General features: G+C 44.3%; 1 protein-coding gene across 2 annotated transcripts in view; it reads right to left on the minus strand.

Annotated features, from left to right (window-relative positions):
• Positions 1-23467, minus strand: part of C12H19orf12 (chromosome 12 C19orf12 homolog) — a 69787-nt gene that overhangs the window by 45500 nt on the left and 820 nt on the right. Inside the window, exons 1-2 of one of the 2 annotated variants that reach the window (XM_086947705.1) lie at positions 17178-17311; positions 4530-4710 (exon numbers count right to left, since the gene is read on the minus strand). In XM_086947705.1, coding sequence (XP_086803831.1) covers positions 4530-4692 — 163 coding nt within the window. In that variant the 5' untranslated portion in view covers positions 4693-4710; positions 17178-17311. Of the gene's footprint in view, positions 1-4529; positions 4711-17177; positions 17312-23467 lie in introns of those variants that run through there. The other variant, XM_086947704.1, reaches the window with a different exon arrangement.

Here is a 23467-nt window from a genome sequence, read left to right on the forward strand (position 1 = left end):
AAGCTACAACAATTGCCCCCTATGAAGTGTAGGGGTTTCACAGGAAGGCAGGGAGCCCTACTCCTGGGTAGTACTTAGAAGATGGTGTTTTGCGTTGATCCACAAGAGACTGGTTTGGGGAACAGCCAGATGAGGGACAAAAGGAGAAATTTAGATACGGCTCAGTCCAATCATCCTGCAAAGCTGGGGAATAATTCCTTTGGTAAGATTTTGGACATAATTCAGCTTAGGGACCGAGTCATAGTGCTGAGAAAAGATGATCTAATATATGCAGGAATTCTAACAAGATTTAATTATTTAATTAGGGAATTCTGCCAGTTATTGCTGGATTTAACTTAAATAAACCATTCTGCTTCTTAGCACTGAGAAGCGCTTAGAAAATTGCCTGGAGTCAAATCCTGCATGCTTGTGTCTGGTGAAGCAATTTGGGGTGCGATTCCTTTAACAACTTACATTTTTGACTTCGAAAGGCTAATCTCGATGGCAGGGGAAATGACCTTGAGGAAGAACTAAACTAGGAGGATCTACCATCTCTCCAGGGCAATCACTGCTCTTGTGGAACTTTTCCTTAATTGAACCCATGGCTTGGTGTCCCATAAAACTTCTCGATGGGTTCGGAATACGAGAACATAAGTTTAAAAAATATATAGGAGGCTTTTATTTCCATATTTGGAGTGCTGGGACAAGGTGCTAAGGCTAAATGTCGAAAGGCACAGCCTTGGCGGGTAAGACTTTGTGGCCTGCCCTATCACAAATGTTTGTCAAATGTAGAATGGCATTAGCATGACATCGCAAACAAACAAAGTAGCCATTTATGTTGAATTCTGCCACCTATGACCTTCAGATTCACCCAGTTGATGGAAACCTTTCTGCAGGTTGGAATCCAAGTCAAAAAATAAACCACGAGAGGGGGATAAAATGCCAATGCGTGCCCAATTACACAGTAATATTGGCAGATACAAGGTGAAGGTTTGTCTTGGTGAGCTTTGCAATTTGGCTCAAGGTTTCGGAAGGACACAAAGTCAACATATCTGAACCTGGGAAGAACTACTGGTCCACAGTACACCACCTTGACCAGCTTGTGGACTTTGACTTCGAGAAACATTACTATGCCTACGATACAAACCTTAACCAAATCAAACTGTGGAGCTCTTGTTGCCTGCTCCCCTCTTTGGAACGCCAATGAGGGTGTATAGGACCCAGTCAAATGACGCTTGTGCATAACATATGTTGGATTCTAGATTAGTCCGGAGAAAGGCTAGGAAGTCAATGCCTTGTTATGTAAAACACAGTTTTGTTGAAAACACTTGAGGTGAACCCTGGCAGGAAGGGTGCAAAGCTGTAGAATTTTCCTTAGAAAAATGCATTCAAATATGCACACTACACAGAAACATTAAAATAAGAAAACAATAAACGTCAATTTAGTAAAAATATTATAAAAATGCACACAAACCCACAGAGACAAAAATGGAAATAAGGAGATCACCAAGTATGATTTTGTTTAAGAATTAATAAAAATCCTTAAAATAATATCTCCAAGAAAGAAAGAGGTGAGGAGGAGCTACGAGGGCAAACAAGATGGCTGCTTAGGTTCCCGGCTCCGCCGATCTCTGTATTCCGCCGCAAGATCCTGTACAATATCCTGACCTTACGCCCAGCCTCTGCTTGAATGAAGTGTTCCTCACTCCGATGGCGAAATCCTGACGTTTTTATCTGCTGATTTAAAGAACTTACACCGTGTTGAAGATCGGGGCCTGTTCCGACGGTGAAGCCGGGGCCTCGAGTATCCGCAAGGCTGGGCTGCAGTGCAACAAAGGTTTAAAAAAAAAAAAAAAGAGGTGCAAAACGTCACTGCTACAAACTGCATATTATTACAAAGAGAGGCCACTCTTCTACCAAAAAAGCAGTTACTACCACAATTATAGCGCACAGGAGGTACATGGAAGCACACTCAAAAGCCTCCAAATTTCAGGTGTGTGGATACTTTCCCCTGGAAGCACCCTACAGTTTGTAAAGTACTGGGAGAGGTTGATAAGTTTCAGGCCAGCAGGGGGAGGCTGGCTCAACTATTCTCTCCAGCCAAGGCTTCAGCACATGTCCCTGTGCCAATTTATCCATTCCTCCTTCTTACAAGAAATCCTTTTTCTGTCTTATTAACCCAAGGCTACATGGGAGTGCAGATCAGATCTCAATTCTCTTCCAGACGGATACAGCAACAGGATCTTCCTCTTCTGTTCTTCCTACAAGTCCAGCAGTGTTATTGGGTGCAGGCTTTGGGAACCTATATAGGAGTCACTTATCAGCGATACCTCCTAACCGAATCACATGAAGATTCACAGAGCCAAACCAATCTTCCATTAGAACACTTGCTGTTTTACTGAAAACAATTCCAGGATATTTTGCTCTGGAGGTCTTTCAAGATGTCAGGATCCAGAGTTAGTGTGTGAAGCTATGAATTCCCTTACTTAAACTGTTCCACTATGAAGAAACGCCTGTAGGCAACGAACCATGGTGGATTCGGGTCGCCATCTGTTGTTGTCAGAAGCAGTTTGGCTTTGAACAGACACCAACAAACACCTTTTTCTCACTAGGAGTAATGTTTACTACAAGCATGACAACTTTCAGACTCCAGCTTGTTGTTGGTGATGTTACTATCCACTCCCCTCTACCACATTCAAAGATAAACAGGGGCATGTGGCTTGCGTAATTAACTCCTTCATGATCGAATGCAGCTGGTAGAGCTTGCCTATTTTCTCAAAAAGCTGTCGCACCTTAACCAACAGTTATTTAGTGTTTATGGAACAGGGAAGGCCTTGCAGAATCAAAATTATTGTGCAGGCAAATAGCAGGTTTCAAAATAAATCGCCCTTGCAGAATGTTTAACAAATATATATGTTCACCACTGAAATTCGCTTTGATAAATATTACAATGGTGCCCTGGTATTTTTGTAGTGTTTCTGGAAGCCACTAAAAAGAAATAACTTTTTTTCCATCCGATTTTACCACAGGAAAAGCTACCATAGCTTAGACATTAAAGGTTTGCCATTGTCAATGCAGGGTGATAACACTCTGAAACATCAGCCATGACCCACCATTGGGCATTACATAACTATCACTTTGTATGCCAATGAACCAATTAGAATTATCTTGAAAATGTCAAAAGTAGTCTTTAAAAAATGTCAGAACAGTTTCTGTTTATATATGTTTGTTACAGTTTGGCTTGCAACAGTTCAGAGTTGCAATGTCACACCTGAAGTCATGGGCTAAATTCACTCATGTGAGTGGTGTGAGCCTATAAACAGCCCACATGACATATGCCATGATCCACAACCTGCACCATATATCTGGGGCCTTAGTTAAAAGTTAAAATATGCTTATTGGGTTAGCCATTCCTTCCTGACAATTAGGAGGTCTAAGCACTGGGAATGGCTTAGCAGTTTTCCAGGGCACAGAATCAAAATAAGCATGTAAATACAGTATCATAAAGCAGAAACATCTAGGAAGACAACACATAAATATGAGCTGCCTACAGTGGTATTATATTAAGTCCAATACTTCTATATCACCACTTTTTATTATTTGTATAACTGCTTCATTATATCCTTTTTCACTTTGGTATCTTTTTGAATACTTACATTTTACTCTTCTCAACTAAACAGAGTAGGAAATTTAAACTTAACTGTAGGGTTGTTCGAAAACATGTACTTATCTCTGCTAGCGTAAACTACGAGGGATGAAATTGGGATTTCTTACAGACACCACATTTTACTTTTAGGTACCAGATTGTTTTGACTGTGCGATAGCTCAGAAAGTTTTGATTGTGCGAGAGCTCAGCAACAGCTCATTTCAAGGGATACGCATCTCTCTCCCCCACAGTCCAAGAATACAGTTTTCTGTAGCATCTATCCCCCAGTGAGGGTCTTTTGTAATGAGAAAATCTGCTAGGAGGTTTGCATTACGTTCTTTATGAAAAATGGCATACAATTGAAAGCTTCTGCCGTTAAAAAGTAGTATTATTTGCCAAATGCTTCTCATGCTTTGCACATTTAAAGTACCTTATAATGACAAAGTCAAAACTGCCCAAGCCGCCGCCAATTATGGCTCAAAGAACGCAGCCACACAGCTTGCTTAATCTCCAGAACGGCCCAAACAGCGCTGGTGTGCCCAGGAGTGGACATTTCACAGGGAAAAGCCAGGAAGGGTTCCACATCGGTATGCGTACAGCGCCAGGAAACCCCGGTTGGGGTAGAAGTGCGCTTTACAAGTACAAATTCATTTCATTTCATAATATGACTGCAGGGTCAGGACTGATCATCTTACAAGTAAACAGAACACATGTCTCCCAATGCAAATTCTTAATTCTATAGCAGTCACCTACAAACTGGGGACACACTCTTAGTCCATAGGTTGCCTCAGGAAGATAAGTGGATGTGTATTTTTTTTGTTCTGCTAGTCAAAGTTGACGATCCCTTTTGATTAGGATTTTAATCTATGCAAGTCTTGAAAATGGTGACAGAAAAATTACTTACCAACCGCTATTCCTGGTGGCCCGCCCACAAGACCTCCCATGAAGGCTGCTGCACCAGCATAGAGTGCTCCCCTTGCAGAATGCTTCACTGTAGCTTTAATTTTATCAGTCTCAGCGACATAGCACAGAAGTTCCATGACAGCTTCTATCTCGGCAGCCACCATGTTGAGATAAAAGATCCCCTAGAAAACAATAGATACAGAACTTGTTGGCGTCTTTTCCCACAAAAAATATTTCTCATTATTTTACGTTAAAATGGGGAATGCATGGTCAAGACAACATGAGATAAGGTAACCTGCTACCTGATCTGAGTTTTAAGCTATAGCTTGAGTGACTGTCTAAAACAACTCTATAGCACACTAAACTCTTTTTACAAAGTGTTTAAAACTCCCTGGATCGTCCCATTTCTAGGCTTCAAGATGAGAATTTTAGATGTTTGAAAAAACGCAGTCAATGAAACTTCTGTCATAGATGAAGAGATGGTTTGTTTCACGCCAGTCTGTTCTCGCTTTGGGGCTTAATTTCAATGAAAGGAAGATGCATAAAAAGGAGCCTACCAGTACTATGTAAAACTCACACTAGAGCACCCAATTCACACACGCAGCCATTACACAGAAAGAAATACTCTTATATGGGCAAAACCGCCATAGTTACATAGTTACTACCTCAACCTGCCATAAACTTGACATGACTCCAACATCCACATTGTACTGTACTGTCGCATCTATGTAGCTTTTTATACCCTTAATGACACCACAAGCAAATCACAAGCAGGCTAAATACTATTACTTTGGACATTTCAGATAGGTGGATGGTTCTCAGATCCTAACTCCATTTATAAAGCATTTGAATAGTTCAGCCGGGCGAGGACTGTTGTATCTACAATAAAGGAACTGCGATACAGCAAAAGTGCCTGCAAGCTCTTCCTAAGGAGAGAGTAATGATAAATTAAGTTGTTCACTAAAGCATAAGCATATGGTTGCAAACCTATTTTATAATCCCAAATTGCTTCCATCTGCTTCACCTTCTTAGAGGTTCCAGCATAGGGGGGTGCCAGGGGTGGGTCAGCGAATGATCATGCTTCCCTCTATAATCCATTCTTGATTGACAGAAAGGAAGCAAAACAGATAACAGGTGGTTGCCACTAATATATCACTGTACCTAAACTCACGAGGAACCCAACCACATAGGTGTGTTTTTGAGGCAAGGAGTTTGTGAGGGGGGAGTAGGGGCACAAAGAGGTACATATATATCTATCAAACCAACAGCTCCGGTAACGGAATTTCGTCGAGCCTGCTCGTGGGCGGTCCGAGGTGAGGTTACCGGTCGCCCATAAATCCAAAACGCCACCTTGTTCGTGCGAACAAAAAGTACTCGGACACCTTAAGTTGCTCGTGTGCGTAAATTTATTTGGCAGGAAACAACGCGTTTCACCTTGAGGGTTAGTGAATAGGGACTCTTGACGATACACCAGAGCTAATTGTAGCTGTGCTGATGGAGAAGTGAAAACAAGAGATCAAACAGAGTGCCAGACAGTTGCGAGGCAAACACGAACTCCCTTGGAGTGTGGCCTAGCTGTGTACTTGAGTGTCTACTCAGTCAACCTGAAGAACAAGTCAAGTGTGCTCTGAATCCTGCTTGTAAATTAGACGGGATTTGGTTTTCAGCCATCCAGATTTGTATCTTCAGCAACAGCTGTTTCCCGAACATTTTTTGGGCATTATCTATCAAACGGATAGGCCTATATTGTCACACTTATCCCCCTTTTTTTTTGCATTGGCGAAATTTCTGCCCCCTTCAAAGTCTCCGGTAACTCTGCCTCCTTTGCTATGGCATTGGAAATGGTGTTCAACATAGTCTCACACAGCCGGCTCAGAAAGACACAGGTCACCCAGTATCCTGTCTAGTCCTGGCGCTTTATCCTTTTTTGTGTGTTTGATGGCTACTATGGTCTCTTCAAAGGAGTAGATGACTGTAGGGATACCAGCTCTATCTTGTACTTTAAGCAAAATATATTTTCCAGCCGTAACTCCCTCGCTGATCTTTTAAGTAGAATATAAGTTAGTGAAGTATTGTTCCGAGTTACAAGGTTTGATATGAAAATTCTCTTCATTTAAAACAAATGGTACCCCTTCACCAAGCAAATGCCAGAACCATCAACTATCTTTCGTTGTGGCCACTATGACCAATTTTCTCCATGTATCCTCTTCCCAGTTCTCCTTAGCTGTTGCCTGTAAGCTTTTGTATTATTTCCTTCCTTCTGATATAGCAATTGCACTACCACTTTTTACAGCAGTCATGAGGTTTTGGTTGACTGTCTTACAATGGTTGTCAAACCATTCTGAACCATTGGTCTTGGTGCTATGAAAATGTTTCCTGATGAATTCAAATAATGTGTTAAATATGTGCATAACAGCCAAATCGGTTTGCTCTTGCTTGCCAAGTAATCTTAAAGCAGATGCCACTATAGTGTATATGCAGGCAAGAGTGGTCAAAATTGTCATTTTACTCTCCTTCCATCATTCGAGGATTTGATCTGCAAAACCAGTGTGCTAGGGGAGCAGTTATTAATAAAATATGGAATATTCCTCATCTCTAGGGCTAGGGCATTATGGTTACTGTCAGACTTGTCAATAACCTTCATATCCAAAACTATAGGCCACAGGTTTAAATAGAGTAGTACGCAATCAATCAGACTTCTAGAATTATCCCCAGTCTTGAAATTGTGAGCCCATTGTATGCAAGTAAACCATGTGCTAACATGAGGGATGATGCCTGCAGTGCTACGATGGTGTTTCTTTTTAAATGGAGAATTTATCTGGGATGCTTCTTTTCTCATCTGACGTGTGTTACTTTGAAGTTCCCGGCTAAGACAAGATCATTTCCACTATTTAAGTTCTCAGAGGCATCTTCCAAGGAGAGTAGAGTTTCTGACACCTGGTTTGGGCTAGAAAAGCAGTTGTATATATTCAATAGTCTGATCACAAAAGGCCCTTTAGCAGTATTATTATCAAAACCCAGAATATCTGAGGACTTAGCATTAAATCTTTTCATCCTACATCCCAAGATTGTCTTAATCCATAGTCTTAAACCACCTGATGGTTAACCAGCAGGTGAACGTCTGGCCTCTATGCTATACTTTGTAAATCCTGACCTAATAAATAAATTGGAGAGCCCAGGTCTCTTGAAACACACATATTAAAGCTATCAAAAAAGGCTCCCCATTCTGGAAGTTACTTTAGATGTTATCCAGCTACATTGCATTAGAGTATATTAAATTGCATTGCATTCCCTATGTGCTGTATGGGAGTTGATGTTGGATATATTTCTCCCAGTTGTAATTCTACACGCCTATCATATTCCCCATTTATACGTTCTAGGGGCTTAAGGGAAGATAAATATCTAGTTGAAGTTACGCTTTTCCCAGATAATACTTCATGTCCCTTCTTAAGTCAATCAATTTAACCAAGGCCTTCATCATGATGTCTCTCAGGGGACACAATTAAGAGATCCTCTTATCTGGGTAAAAGGTGACATTTTACTAAGAGTATGTGCATTGAGAGAAGTGTTCCTTAGTGAGGGGGATTGAACTTGAACTGTATTGGGGGAACCTTGAGGGGCGGGGGAGAATTGTTCACTGGTCTAGATTTACTGGTCCAATTGCATACTGCTCTTTGCATATCTCAAGAACTGCTAATTTGGTAGGGAGTAGAGCATCATCTCCAATGTATCAGATCTTATCAGGGAGAATCCATGCCTGTGACTCCTTATCCAGTGCAACACTTTGTTCTTGAGTAAGTCATTATCCTCCTAAATCCCTACAATCTGGCAACAAGGACCATTTAATTCTTTCAGGCAGCATCTCTACATAATTGCTATATTACTCCTGCTTGGCCAAATAGTTTCCAGACCCCATTGGCCTTTAGTACAGTCTGTTTAACCAAAAATGTAATCGGATGGGGATAGGTCAGACAAAAGCACCATATTTTTTTGTGTGATCTGTATTGCTAACACTTAAGATTTTTGGTAGGATTCACGTAATCAAGACAACTGAGCAGGAGTTACAAGTTATGTTCCACGCGATTGTGTCGACCGACAGTACAGCTGGCAGATAGTGCTGTATTACAAATAGTACTTGGATCACCACAGACTACTCTAATACTATTTATGTGTTATGTAAGTAAAGTGCACAAGGGGGGGGGGGGGTCAACTGGTTGTAATATATATATATATATATATATATACACACACACACACATGTCAATGTTGCTTCTGCTTCATATTTAATTTCAATTGTTTTCTAGAAAAGTAACATTACCTTTACATTATGTATGTTTCAGGTTTGACCTCCTATACATGTAAACATGAACTGGCAAGCCTGCATTACTTGCAGCAAAGAACTAATTAAGGTTTGAAGTGTCCCTTGAATGCAGAGTAGGACCTGGAAATAAATAAGACATAGAAGAACTTTCTAAACATGTCAGTACATTTCACAAATTAAGCAGACTCCCTGGGACTCTACTACTTCGAAGAAGCCACACGTGTTGAGTATTTAATCAAGCATGTTTGCATAAATCCAGTCCAAATCAACAAGTGCAAGTTGGTAAGAGCTCAGAAAGAAATAAAGACTTCGAAGAAGCAGGACCATCCAATGAAGGTGCATAAGGAATGAGACAAAAGGGATCGCCTGTTACAGCAAGGAAGATCTACATTTTCTGCACAGCAAATGAGGGTGTCCTTCATGAGTTCACAACACATGATGCTGACAAGAATATATGAGGAAACCTGTTCTTTGCCGCATCACCGACATCGCTGCTACCCTAGTGCAACAGGAGTCCCAGGGTACCTCCATCTTAGCGCTGCCAATCCTTGGAAGGGGTGCAACATCTTCACAGGGAACTACCAGTCCCAGCATTCCCTGCAACTGCCACATGAGCCGCGAGTGAGGGGGGGAGGCGCTGGTTATCACATATGCCCGTCGGTGCCAGGAAGACACAGGGCAGGGCCACTTCTCCAACACCGGCTGCAGGTTTTTGACAATTTCAAGGAGTATGATGGAGAATCCTGTGCCTACTGGGATAATTTCTTCATTAAAGAGATGTGGACCAGGCCTCGATGAGTGACGACTTTTCTATGCTGATCCCTGATGAAGGACACTAAATGCCCGAAATACATTGGGTATTTTAAATAAACTCCACAGTCTGACGAAAATTGCTCTACTCGTGTTCTGTGCAAGAGGTTCAGCCTTAACAAGGGAAAATCTGTAAATTGGCAAATCGACTCCACGTGTGGGAGAAGAAGTTTGAAAAATTGGAGAACAGTGTGTATCAATTGGATTACAATATAATATACAGATTTATTCTGAACAGTTGGATTACTGCCTGCACGAGGCTACTTCGGTTGTGCGTTTGGCGGGGGCAGCAATGCACCCCCACCTTTTGATAAGAATATCAGGCACAAGACCATTGACCTACAGGACACTGCTGTTACAGCGAGAACAGCTGCTGGAGACGTTATAGCACTAGATGACATGTACCACCTGAATTGCCTCACTGTATTACAGAATGGTCATCCAGAATTCATAAGTAAAAACGCTGCTAGAGGTCAGCTGAAAGAAAATTACAGAGGCACGGCTTTCACTGAACTTATCAACTTTATAGAAAACTCAGTAGAAGATGTTTTCAGCTTCAAGCTGTCTGAATTACATAACAAGTAAGCAGATCGTCTTGTGGTACTTGGAGTTCAGAAGGAGATCAACAAAGTTCTCTTCAAGGAAAAGGTTCTTGGCTACTTTGCACAGGGCTATGGGAAGCATGATGTGCTGATTTTCGACCAAGGCATGAAACAAATGCTGAAACATGCTTTTAGCGACTATTAGGGAGATGCAGCCATATTGGCAAAAGCTACCAATATCATTTGAGAAGACATCTTGGGATATGATGGATTTGTTTTCACTTCGATGACATGTTCCCATTAAACTGTCAAAATAACTCCGTACCAACAACATTGAAAATGCTCGTTTCATTGTTGTTGAATGGGTCTGGCATCAACAGTTAAGACTGGTGCGAATTCCATAAAACTCTTACTATCTCCAAAACAATCATGTTCAACTGCAAAAAGACAACAAAATCTGTAGTACAATTTCACCATTCTTCCTCCCTCCGACTGTGAAAGTCTCCTGCTCCGAAAATCAGCAGCAAACACGCATAAACGATTGTAGGTCTGAAGATCGGTGTCTACCTTTTCTCAAGACTGTACATCATCGCACAACACCAGAGTGTGATATGAATACTTTCTTCAGCCATGAAAATCATCCATTTCCACCATCACAGTCTGATAAAGGAAAGCTTTGTTTTGGGAATAAAGTCTGACCTAATGACATAATTGGTAAAGACATTGGAGAAAGAGTGCTAAACCTACTTGAATTCGATGCCATTGATTATGCAACTGTGCTGTTGGCCAATTTGGAAGAAGACGAGCCATCAACAGAGGTGAATGTTTAGGATCTTGCTCCTGAGCTGGTGTCTTTGGAAGAAACAGCTGAGACAGATTTGCCAACTTCCCTTGATCTGAAGGTGTTCGATGGTGCACCTCATCTCGCCAACTGCAGGGGGTCAGGACTTTTGAAGAAAATGGCAATGATGTTTTCATACTTTACATAGTGCAGCAGCTTGATAGCTCGAGAAGGTCGACAATGTCTGGGACAGGTATGTCAAAGGCAACATAATTCTATGTCAGGACAGGAGGCTCCGATTATGCTTTCTCATTTCTTTAATGAAATGCTCAGCAGCCAATAAAAACAACCAAAAAACTACATTTCCCATGAACACCAGGGAGTAACCATAGATGGTAGTGTATAAAAGGTCCCAACATTAGTCTGTCTTCCTCTTTCTTTGCTGCTCCGCAGCCAGTTAAGTGCATATTTTCTCTTCTAAGCATATTGTTACTCTGTTGACTTTGTTGCTTTTCTTGCCTGTTGTGCTTTGCGCATTTAAGGTTCACGTGTTTGGGGCTTTGTCTCCGTGTTACTTACGTGGTTTTCTCAGCTGTTGTTCAGCTTTTTTCCTTCTGTTTGGAGCGTGTGGCCACCTCCATTGTTCCGTGCGCTATCTCGCGCTCGTGTACTCTGGTGGAGTGGGAGCAGGGGTTTCCGTTTTCCTTAGGGGAGCGCGAGCGCTCTCGAGACGGTGTTTGGTGACAGGTGACAGTCGCGCGTGCGCACTGTCCTATTTCCGGTTTCAGGGTTTCTCCTCAGAACTGGTTGAGTGACGACGTCTTTGGCGTTCTGCCCACGACCTGTCTACAAACTTTAACCCCGTCAGACACTGTGGTTTCTTGAGGACTGCGGTTGCAACATTGTGGCATAGGCTCTGCCTAGAGTGTTGGTGCTGTGCAGGCTTTGGCTCCCTCCACGCTTGAATAATTTTCTTGAAGTCCGGACCCAGTTCCTGCTTCATTCAAAGCCTGCTTTGGGGTTACGCACTACCCCTTGACTGGTGTTTTGACACTCTGAACTTTAGTCGTCTTGTGGGCATTTACTTTTCTACCTAGTAGAATGGCTGAATATTAGGACGCTGACGACGACTACTACTACGATGGCGAGGAGGAGGACTCCTTGGAGCAGATTTTGGTGGAGCAGTTGGATAAGGGGGTCCAACAGTCAGTTAATAAGGCACTGGTGCGTGCAATTAACCCCCTGAAGCGTCACCTGAATCTTTACGCCCAACAGCAGGGTTGGTTGCCTGCTGCCAAGAAGTCGGCCAAATCGCCGGTAAATCCTCATAAGGCGGACTTTCAACGTCTTGCGAAGAGTTTAGCGGCAACTCCTTCCGCTTCTTTAGCTCCTCAAGAGTCGGAGTCGGATAATGCCCACTCTTCCGCGTCTTCAGATCATGCTTCACCGCCCCCTCGGAAGAGGGTCTATAAGGAACATTTTGTAGACGCCCCTGAGCGTCCTTCAGTCCTTAATTTTGAGCCGGCGGACATTGTCCACCCGAACTCTTCATCGTGGACGCCTTCACCTGCAGTGGCGGCTTATATCGAGTCTCATATTCGCCAACCTTTCGAGGCCTCGGTTCAGGCACGGTTGCGCTCCGAGTGCCCAAGACCGGATTTGGCGGACCATCTGGCCGGCACCCCTGAGGTTCACCCCATGATGGTCACGTACTTGAAAAAGTACGCAAAAGACCCTAAAAAAGGTTTGGACAGATCTTGGCGGTCCTGTCAAGACAAGATGCTCGACTTGCTGGCTCCTCTCACCAAACTCTTGGACCTCGGTTATGGGGCTGACGAGGCTTCTGCTCTTGTGAATCCCAAAGAACTGATCGAATGGGCCCAACGGGCGATTTGTTACCTGGGCAATGCAAATTGCGCAATGTCGACTGAACGTCGCAGGTCCATACTCTTAAAGTTGGATCCGAAGCTTTCGGAATTAGCAACTTCCGAATCTGGCCCTGAGGCTCAAGGACTGTTGTTCGGACAGCCGTTCCTGAAGGAACTCACTCGTTTTGTTTCAACGTTTAGCGGGATTGACAAGGCGCAGGCCTCTTTGAGACGGGCCATGCGCCCGGTTTTTGCTAAGGCCGGACGTGGAAGGGGACGCTCGTTCGGCCGAGGCTCTGCGAACCAGTCCCAGAGGGGAAATTCCTCTCAGCAGAGAGGTTCCTATGATTCCGGCTACTCCACCCGAGCCAACTTCTATCCTTCAAGAAAAGGAAAAGGCCAGTATGGAAAAGGCCGTTCTGGTGGTCAACAAGGACAATACCATGATGCCTCCTCTACAGGTGAGCCTAATTCATGCATGCGATGTGATGTTGGGGGGGTCGCATTCAATATTTCCTGCACAATTGGCGCTTGATCTCAAGCGATGCATGGGTTCTACAAACTGTTCAAGGGTTCAGAATAGAGTTTTATCATCCAGTGCATCAAACTCGTCCTCCCCCTTGTTTGCATTTTCCTCTGAGAGACCAGGCGTGTCTCTCAGAGGAAATAACCACCCTCCTCAAGAAAGGGGCGATTGTTCCCACGACTCGTCATCCCTTGGGGTTTGCCAGTTCAGTCTTTCTGGTCGAGAAAAAAGGAGGCGGCTCTCGCCTTGTTTTCAATCTGAAAGACTTCAACGGGGTGGTAGTCTACCGTCATTTCAAGATGGAGGGCATCCATCTATTGAGAGACCTCTTACGAGAGGGGGACTGGATGGTCCGTCTGGATCTCAAGGATGCGTACCCCTCGATTCCAATTTTCCAGCCTCATCGCCGTTTTTCTTCAGTTTCTATGGCAAGGGGTTTGGTAGGAGTATCAGGTTCTCCCCTTCGGTCTGTCGTCGGCACCATGGTGCTTCACGAAACTATTGAGACCAGTTGTGGAACATCTTCGTTCTCGGGGTGTGCGGTTGATAATTTATCTGGACGATATTCTCCTTATGGCGGATTGTCCTCTTCAACTTCTGCGTCATCTGGAATGGTCCATCGATCTGTTACAATCTCTAGGCTTTCTGATCAATGTTCAGAAGTCGGTTTTGGTTCCTTCCCAGTCTATAGACTTCCTGGGCTTCCAGATAGATTCAGTGGCTTGTCAACTTCTCTTACCCAAGCAAAAGATGCGTTACATCAAGAGAGAGTTGACATCTGTTATTTTCAGACCGACTGTGTCGTTGAGGTCGTTGGCGCGAGTAGTGGGTCTACTGGCGTCGTCCATTCAAGCGATATTTCCGGGTCCCCTACATTACAGGGCAATGCAACGCCTGAAAATTCTGCATCTCCGGAAAGGTCTCGGATACTCGGACCAGATCCCTCTTACGGAGGAGGTCCGTTGGGAAATGCAGTGGTGGTTGGACCACATGGAGGCCTGGAATGGTCGAGCCCTCTTCGGGACGTCCCCGGATCTAGTGATAGAGTCCGATGCCAGCCGGTGGGGTTGGGGAGCCCGTTGCGGGTCTGTCTCGACCGGGGGTCGTTGGTCGCCTCAGGAGTTGAATCTGCATATAAACTGTTTGGAACTCCTGGCGGGTTCCTTTGCGATCAAGTGCTTCTCTCCCCTCCAACCGAGTTGTTGTGTCCTTCTTCGGATGGACAATGTGTCGGCAGTCCGATACGTGAACAAACTGGGCGGGACCAGGTCCAAAGTTTTGGCGGAGATCGCCAAGGATTTCTGGCACTTTTGTCTGCAGAAGATGATCACTGTTATTGCGGAGTATCTTCCGGGATGCCACAATCAAATAGCGGACTGGCACTCCAGACATCTCCGGGATTACAGCGATTGGAGGCTTCATCCTAGAGTCTTCCGTGCTCTCCAACGGCATTGGGGTCCTTGTCAGCTGGATCTGTTTGCCTCTCGCCTCAATGCGCAACTCCCGCGCTTTTACAGTTGGAGACCGGACCCTCAGGCTCTGGCCACGGATGCTTTTCTCCAGCAGTGGCCATCGACCCTTTGTTATGCCTTTCCTCCGTTTCTAATGCTTCCCAGGGTCTTGGCTTACTCCAAACGGATCTGATTCTGATTGCCCCTCTCTGGAGGGCTCAAGCTTGGTTTCCGGTGCTTCTGGAAATGTGCTCCGCTCCGCCGTTTCTCCTTCCCCCGTTGTGGAATCTCTTGTTGGATCCTCTCGGAGGTCCTCATCCCCTGATCACCTCGGGCTCCCTACACCTGCTCGCGTGGAAGATCTCGGGGATCGTTGGGCGATCCCAGGCATTTCGAGCGACGCTTCCAAGTACCTTCGTGAAGCATGGGCTCCCAATACTCACAAACGATACAAGGGGTCTTGGAAGCGATGGTGCGATTGGTGTGATCAACAACAAGTTCATCCCGTTTTGGCAGATGTCAGTGTGATTAACTTCCTGGCTTCTTTAGCCACCTCGGGGCTGGCTTACTCGACTATCAATGGCTTCCGCTCGGCTATTTCGGCAGGTCATGCTCACATAGATGGGAAACCTGCGGGTGAACATCCTTTTGTTTCCAGGGTCCTTAAGGGGATTCGTTTTGCGAAACCTCCCAATCCAAAGTATGTTACATTGTGGGATGTTTCGGTTGTTCTCCGTTTTTTGGAGGCCTGGCCTTCGAATTCCTTGCTTTCCCGCAAGCAGTTATCTGCGAAATTAACTATGTTACTGTGTTTGGTTTCCTGTAAGCGTGTTTCAGATGTCCACGCTTTCGATCTTGCTGGTCGCAGTTGTACTCCTGAGGGGGTTTCTTTTCGTCTTTCCAGGCGTACAAAATCTAATACGCCTTCTATATTTTACCCTTCTTTTCCTTCTCATCCCAACCTTTGCGTTGTGCAGTGCCTAAAGGATTACGAGGTGAGTACCGCTTCTTTACGATCTGACATGCAGGGTCAATTGCTGATTGCTTTGCAAAAGCCTTTTCGCCCCGTCACTACAGCTACTTTGGCGCGCTGGGTGCGGGGGCTTATGTCTGAAGCAGGTATTGATGTTTCTGTGTTTGGCACACATTCTGCACGTGGGGCTATGGCGTCCAAAGCCTTCTCTATGGGTGTTACTTTGTTTGACATAATGAAAGCTGCAGATTGGTCATCTGATTCTGTATTTAAAACGTTTTATTACAAACCGATTGATTGTGTTGCTTCTGTAGTGGTGGATCAGCTTTAAAAAAGCATAATCGGAGCCTCCTGTCCTGACATAGAATTCAAAATTTGCAAACATTCGTGACAAGAATTTTCAATTCTATTAAGGACAAGGAGGCGAGGATTATCCCACCCAGGTTTTTCCATATTTGTATGCTTATGTATTATGACTGTATTCATGCATTTGCAAATATTTCTCTCCCTGTTCCCTCCCTGGATGACTCTTGACAGTCTTATTGTTTTGGGTATTATGGCTCTGTATCTTGTTTCAGGTTCAGACCAGAAGTGATGTCGTTCCTTCCTTGTCGGGATCTGGTTCTCCTCCTGTCTTCTGGACCCATGGTTCTTCGGCTGCCTACTTCCGGATTCTGTGGATGACGGCGGCTTGTTTGGAATTGTTGTTCCTGTTGTATTTGGGATTTTACTTTAATTTGGACATATTTCCACAAAGAAAGAGGAAGACAGACTAATGTTGGGACCTTTTATACACTACCATCTATGGTTACTCCCTGGTGTTCATGGGAAATGTAGTTTTTTGGTTGTTTTTATTGGCTGCTGAGCATTTCATTAAAGAAATGAGAAAGCATAATCCTCGCCTCCTTGTCCTTAATAGAATTGAAAATTCTTGTCACGAATGTTTGCAAATTTTGAAGTGTTCAGTACAGTGGCAAAACTTCTTGTGTATGCAGAAAACAAACAGGAGTTGTTCTCGTTCCTGGACTAGAAGATAGAGAGCAGTGAATTCCCCCTGGCAAGATTTAGTGACAACATATGGAGACGGCATTCTGGTCAGAGGCAGTAACCTGTCCATGACAGACTGTAACCACAAAGAGGCCGATACACGACTGGTTTTACATGCACAACATACCCTCAAACAAGGCTATGTGTCTTGTTTGGTCTGCACTGTGCACACCGATCGCGTAGTGATTCTGACAAGAAAGTTTAACCAGCTACAAGACTTACGTCCCAAGGTCAATATCTGTGTAGCATTTGGCACAGGCAGGATGTTTTCCTACATCCACATTAATGTCATTGCTCAGACCTCGGAAAAGGAGAATTTCACAGCCTTACCGGTGTTTCACAGCTTCACTGGCTGTCGCACTTTCTGCTTTTCTTGGAAAGGGGAAGAAATAGGGATGGATGGCCTGGAAATTTTATCCAGAAGTTACAGCAGCCTTCGCCAACATTTCCAGGAATTCATTCAAAGCTGTGGGCATTAAGAGGGACAGCTTCCAAATTCTTGAACGCTTCACTGTCATCTTACACCAGATTAGAAGCCAACTTGAGTCAGTGAATGAAGCACAAAGAGAAAGGTTTTGTTAGCAGTAAAAAGACAATGAGAGCCACCCCACCAACACAATCTGCGGTTTCTGAACATACAAAGCATGCTGTTTGCTAAGCAGGGATCTGGTCCACATGTGACGTACCTCAGCAGGAGCTACCCACTCTGGAGGGATGGGGGTGAAAATGGACAGAGACAGTGCTGGACCCCATTATGGGCACCACTACCAGTGACATCTAAGGCATGTGGTGTACTTGTCAAGTGTGGCTATAAAGCTGCAGTTGGCTGCACAGGCAAGTGTGCTTGCAAGAAGGCACTGTGAGCCAGCACTAAACTTTGCAAGTGCAATTGCATCAGAAAACGAGCTCATAAAAGATTTTTTTAGGAAAGTTTATTAAACACAGAACACATACCTGCATACTTCAAAGTGCTCTTTTTAAGTTTGATTTTTTTAACGTTTATTTTAACAGTAGAAATCTGCAATTAAATGAGTTCTATGTACAAGAGTCTTGTTTTACTTTTCATCCGTGTCCTTGCCTGAAGTCAATACCAGAAGTATTAATGCTTACCCCTTTCTTTGATACCTGTTGCGCAGCCTGATTTCTGAAAAATTTCACGTGACAGGATCCATGAGCACTGATAGCTTAGACCCTACCCAAAAATATTAGCATTCAAACAAACAAAACTCCACACACAGTGTAGTGCTTTTGTCCAAAATGTCCCCTTGATCTTGCTAAGGACCTCACTACTTCGGCGTTACCTCAGCTTGCACGATAGAGTGAGGGAAATTGAGATGTACTTCCACATTTCTCTGTCTGGCTCCTTTTTTCTATGGAAACATTCCTTTGGGGTCTGTACAGTGTGTTTGTAGGGTACATAATGTCCCTGCTCTTTCAGGCTTCCTCCCCCAGGGTATCCTGTGCCATTAGGTCATATCTACTTTGGGTGTATTCCTTCATTGGGCCTATAGCTTCATGCATGCCCGTTCATTTCCTCACATTCCTTCTTCTCTCATACATGCAGCTTTTACAAGCTGCAACTCTATCACTACTTTGTCTAATTGCCCGGCTCTCTGTCTTACTCAATAACTGGGCAACCTGTAATCACAAATGTTGTATTTCCTCCCCCATCAGCACAATGAGACCTCGAAGATCCTTAAAGCACTTTCCACAATTACAACTCCACAGCACATTAGGTAATGTCCCTTCCTGGGTTTCTCTACTGAGTAGAATCTTCGCTCCTGCCAAGGGGAGTAAAGCGATTAGAACAAAGCACCTTAGGGACAACAGTAACAGCGTTCCATTTATTGGGGCCCAATCAATAAACTTGCTTTATGCCAGCAATCTGGGCTCTCTTACTACTGTAATCAATGTCTTGCTCCTCTCTTGCTGCACTGGATTGATTTTGTTTAAGTAATGCTGGCGCACATTAAAAGCCCCAGTTATTTATCCCTTTTTAAATATTCCTGCAATTTTCTAAACTCCATCAGGAAGGTCCAACTTTTTTCCTTTGGTACATATAGTTTCCACCTCCCCAATAAGGTTGTCTATTTATTCTACTGTGCAGTTATCTGCAGTATGTTGAACAACTCTCTTATTGCTTGGAGTTCCCTGTGTGCTTATGTGAGCTTTCCTGTTCTCCATTATCTCTTATTTGCAGCATGGAAGGGCACGCTCAGTTCCAGCAAATTAGACTCGGTCCCTTTTCCACTAGTCGTATAGGCTTAATTAACTTGTTAGTCTGTATTCCCCTGGATATAGCTCAGACTGTTATAAAGCAGCCTCACTCCGCTTTATGTTAAAAAGTAGAAAGCTCTTACCATCCCCTTTGTCCTCCCAATGTGCATCAGGGTCAACTGTAGAAATCAGCACAAGTTGTTACAAATATAACCAGTCATCAAGGGTGGGTTGCACTGCCATGCCTCTTCCCGGCTCAAATGAGCAAAGTCGGCCCAATAGTTGCCCAGTTTTCGCCCCCAGGCGTGTCCCGGGCACTCCCATCGCTGTGGGATGTTAAACAGCACCAAGTAGCACAACTACTGCTCCCCACTCCCCCTTCCGCAGATACCTCCTTGCGCAAGAAGGACTCTGGGGTACTGAGTCTCCCACACAGGCTAGCAGAAAACAGTATCCCACACTGTGGGTGTTAGACGGCACTAAGTAGTGCTATGGGGGGCTCCTCCCCCTTCCGCAGGTGCCTCCTTGCGCAGGAAGGATTCAGGGGTATTGAGTGCCCCACACAAGTTGCCAGAAAACAGCCTACTTGTTGTTCTGAGAAAATTTGCAGAGAATGAGGAATTGAACAGATGTAGGATTATCTTTGCAAAAAGGCATCACTTGGCTTTTAAAAATTAGGTTGTCAAAATAAAGCTGTATATATATATTTTTTTTTTAAGCTGTAGGTCATTGAAGGTTTATGGCAGTAAATTATGGAACTTTATGCCTCTGGAGGAGACTATGGGCCTAATTTAGAGTTTGGTGGAGAGGGTACTCTGTAACAATGGAAACCACTCCACCAATTCCCAACCCACTCGCCATATTTTGACTCGTGCAGGCCGCCAAGTTTATGCAGATGGGGTCGAATTTACTACATCAGTGTAAATCTTCCTCCAACGGAACGGCAAACTTGATGGACATCCAAGGAAGCACATAACACCATCCTCCAGACTTAGGGTAGACGGCGCCACGTGTTTTTTTCCTATCCAGTCAGGTCATGTAAAAGCGGGTGGTTGAGGAACAAAACAAACAAAATTATGACCTCCACACAGTGAGAGAAACCTCCCATATTGTTGGGGCCATTAATGTTTTATTTTTCAAAATCAAACTCCTGCATTGGGAGTTTGATTTAGAAAAATAAAAATCTTTGGAAACAGTTGATGGCCATTGGTGATATCTGACAATGCAGTCGTCCAACTTTCCTACAATGCAGAAACCACTGTGAAAGCAGTCCCTGCCAGTGTCTAGAGGTGTCAAAGGTTTTGGTGGCTATCTATCAATTTTGTAAGCGGAGTAAAGTAAAGGTGGCGGACATAAAGTCCTCTGCCACCCAGCCTACCTTTCCTCCGTCCACCAAATGTGTCCTATGGGAAACCAGGTAAGGTTTCATACGCTAGTAAATCCATAAAGCCATAAACCAGGAAGAGTATGGCTACTGGAGAACCAGACTTGGGTACTGTGATGTGTGTGACTGCAGGTTAAAGAGTGGCTGTCCTCTTAAGTTTAAAAAAAAAAAGTGCTATAGGAGTAAAATATTGTAACGATCTTCCATATGATATAAGAAAAGCGATATACCTGTAGAGCTTTCAGAAGAGTTTTTGAGTTTCCATGTCCTGTTGCATTTGGTGTATCCCCAGATGTGCTGACTGCTGGATACACCAGGGTTTAAAAGGTGCTTTGCAAATACATTTGGAATTACTTTGTGAAGAGAAAAGAGTGGGTTCCCAAAAGCAAAAACAATCAGCAACATAATGAAGGTAACATTCTAAGAAAATAGACAAGTGGGAAAAGAAAAAGGGAGAAGAGATTGGCAGAAGAAGCTGTAAAGCCTGCTGGGACTTTGGATGGTTCACTGAAATTCGCATACATCAAGGAAGAATATATTTCAGGAACAAGGAGCATTGGCTTCAGGAACCAAAAAACTTCACACCTCAGAGGGGGGCATAGAGGTCTACAAGGATGAGTAGTGAGACATTAGATCAGGAAAGGGAGATGCAATGCTCAGATGAGTGGCAAAGGAATCAGAAGAGTGATGGTTGCATCGATCCATAACAAAATGTTAAGCTACATGGAGGGAGATGCAGGAATCAGCAGAATCTAAACTAGCATGCAAAAATAAGAAGCTATCCTGAGATAGTGACAGGCACGAAAAAAAAACAGAATAAGAAAGACTGCAGGGCATGATGGGCAGAGAGAAATGCATGTGTCACGGGAGGTGCCTTATGTTACATTCATTTGAAAAAAAATGCACATTTACCGACTTCTCCGGGCCCTGAGTAAAGAATAATAGCACATCATTGAATAAAACCTGGAGCCTCAGGGGAGGCCCGGGAACACGTGTCGGCGCCCCAGTAGTCCTTCGAGCGGTTGTTGGCCTGTGCAACCGGGGGCTTGCCTAGCTACGCTCCGCCCCTGTTAGGGGTGTGAGCATCATTAGTTTTATTACCATAAGGGGCAGCACTGGTGGTTCGCCACGGTGCTGCTTGGCTCATCAGGCGGGCAGGTGGCGAGAGGCGGCCTGCCCTTGGATCGCCCGTAAGATAATCCATCATTACATAACAGTGTGTGTAATAAACCTGCAGCAACTTTTCCCAATCTAACACTGGTGTCTAGTGTGTTATTTGCGGGATTCTTAACATTGTGGGGCGGGGGGTCCTGTTGCCGTGATGTGTCTAAGGAAGGCACTTGCTGGGCTGAGGGTTCGGCGAAGCTAGCGCCAAGCCGACCGGCATTGAACAATCACAAAGGGGAAAAAGCAATTACCTAAACCACGAGACCCGAGCCCGTGTGCAGAAGTCCCCCAAGGAGGAGCCGTCCTAACCTCCCCCGGGCGTGCCGAGACAGCCAATGCCATGCATCCAAACACCCCGCCCACACCACCTCACCGGGTATCCCTGCTATATCAGGGATTTGACCCGGAAGGGCGGAAGCCGCCGCAGCAGGCCCGCCACCACTCCAAACAAAAGAGGCAGTCTGGCCAAAAACCCATAGTCCCGCTAAAGCACGGACTCAAAAACGTCGCTAGGAAGGCACTCGGACACCCAGGGGGGGATGCTAACGCTGACAGACGCACACTTACCTAGACACGGAACAGGAGGCATCAGGTACCCCGTGGCAAGTCTTGCACAGACTAGCTCCGCAGAAAAAAATAACAGTGTGTGAATAGGGGGTTATATGCCACAGGATGTGAAAGTGGCTTAGAGGGTAGGGATGGGCTAAAAGAGTTTTGCTTGGAAGTTCTGAGGAGAGGAGCTATGCTCATGAGGTATGGACTGTGACGGGGAGGTCTGACGAGGAGGTAATATAGGGTTAGAGTAGGTTTCCAGCAGCGCAATGGCGTGGATATATCTAGCATGCAACTGGAATTTTCTAACTGGAACACGAGAAAGGCAGGAATTCAAACTCAGCCAAACATCTACCTTAATGTACTGGAATTACCACTAGCATAATCTGAGGCACCCACCATAACCATGAATGTCTAAGAAGTGAAGTGTTTGCTGTGCACCGTTGACCTAGCATACACCAAAGATGCCCTCCCTAAATGTCCAATAAGAAAACAGTGTAGATGTAAAATTAAAACTGGCCCCCAAAAAATAGATTCAGGATAAAATATTTGTAAAAAGTAAATACATTCTTGCTTTAGTGCACTAGATCAATACTTTACAGAGCCTACTAATTTGGGATCTGAATACACTAATCAGACTTTGAAAGCACTCCTTGCCATCAAGAGTTAAATAGATTATAAACCCTAATAGTATTTAATGAGGATATCTCGGAATCCTATGACACAGAGAAAACCTCAGAGGACCAATCCAACAAACAAGAATACTAGATGAACCTAATTGAGACTTAACATTTGTATAATATTGCACTATAATTCGAAACACCAGCATTTGACAAAGTATCACCACATAAAGACTGGAAAGGGTTATAGTCTGGCTTACTCAGAGCAAACTGGGAATTAAAAACAGCCTCTGCAACACAAGTCATGAAGACAAAACTCCGCCTCATTCTTTCATTGGAACATATCAAGAACAACAGAAAGAAGAACAGCAGAAAGAGGAGCAACGTGCCACCAAAAACACGGATACAAAACCGCCTCTATCGGCACTTAAGAGGTTTAAAGTACGCATTTTGATCCTAACCACAGGTTGTCAGTCACATATGAATGGTAGTTTAAGGCACAACCACCAATCTAAAAGGCACGTGGCAGGATAACAGCTGATCATTAAATAGGCTCTGATTTCAGGGTCTTTCATCAGCTTCACAGTTAGAGCGGTGTGTGTTCCGGAGTTCTATTTTGCAGCGAGGACGACGCTCTTCAAATACAGATCTCCTACGTTTTCAACCTCCATGTGTAAGTT

Source organism: Lissotriton vulgaris, chromosome 12 (genome assembly GCF_964263255.1).
Source record: "Lissotriton vulgaris chromosome 12, aLisVul1.2, whole genome shotgun sequence".
NCBI lineage: Eukaryota > Metazoa > Chordata > Amphibia > Caudata > Salamandridae > Lissotriton > Lissotriton vulgaris.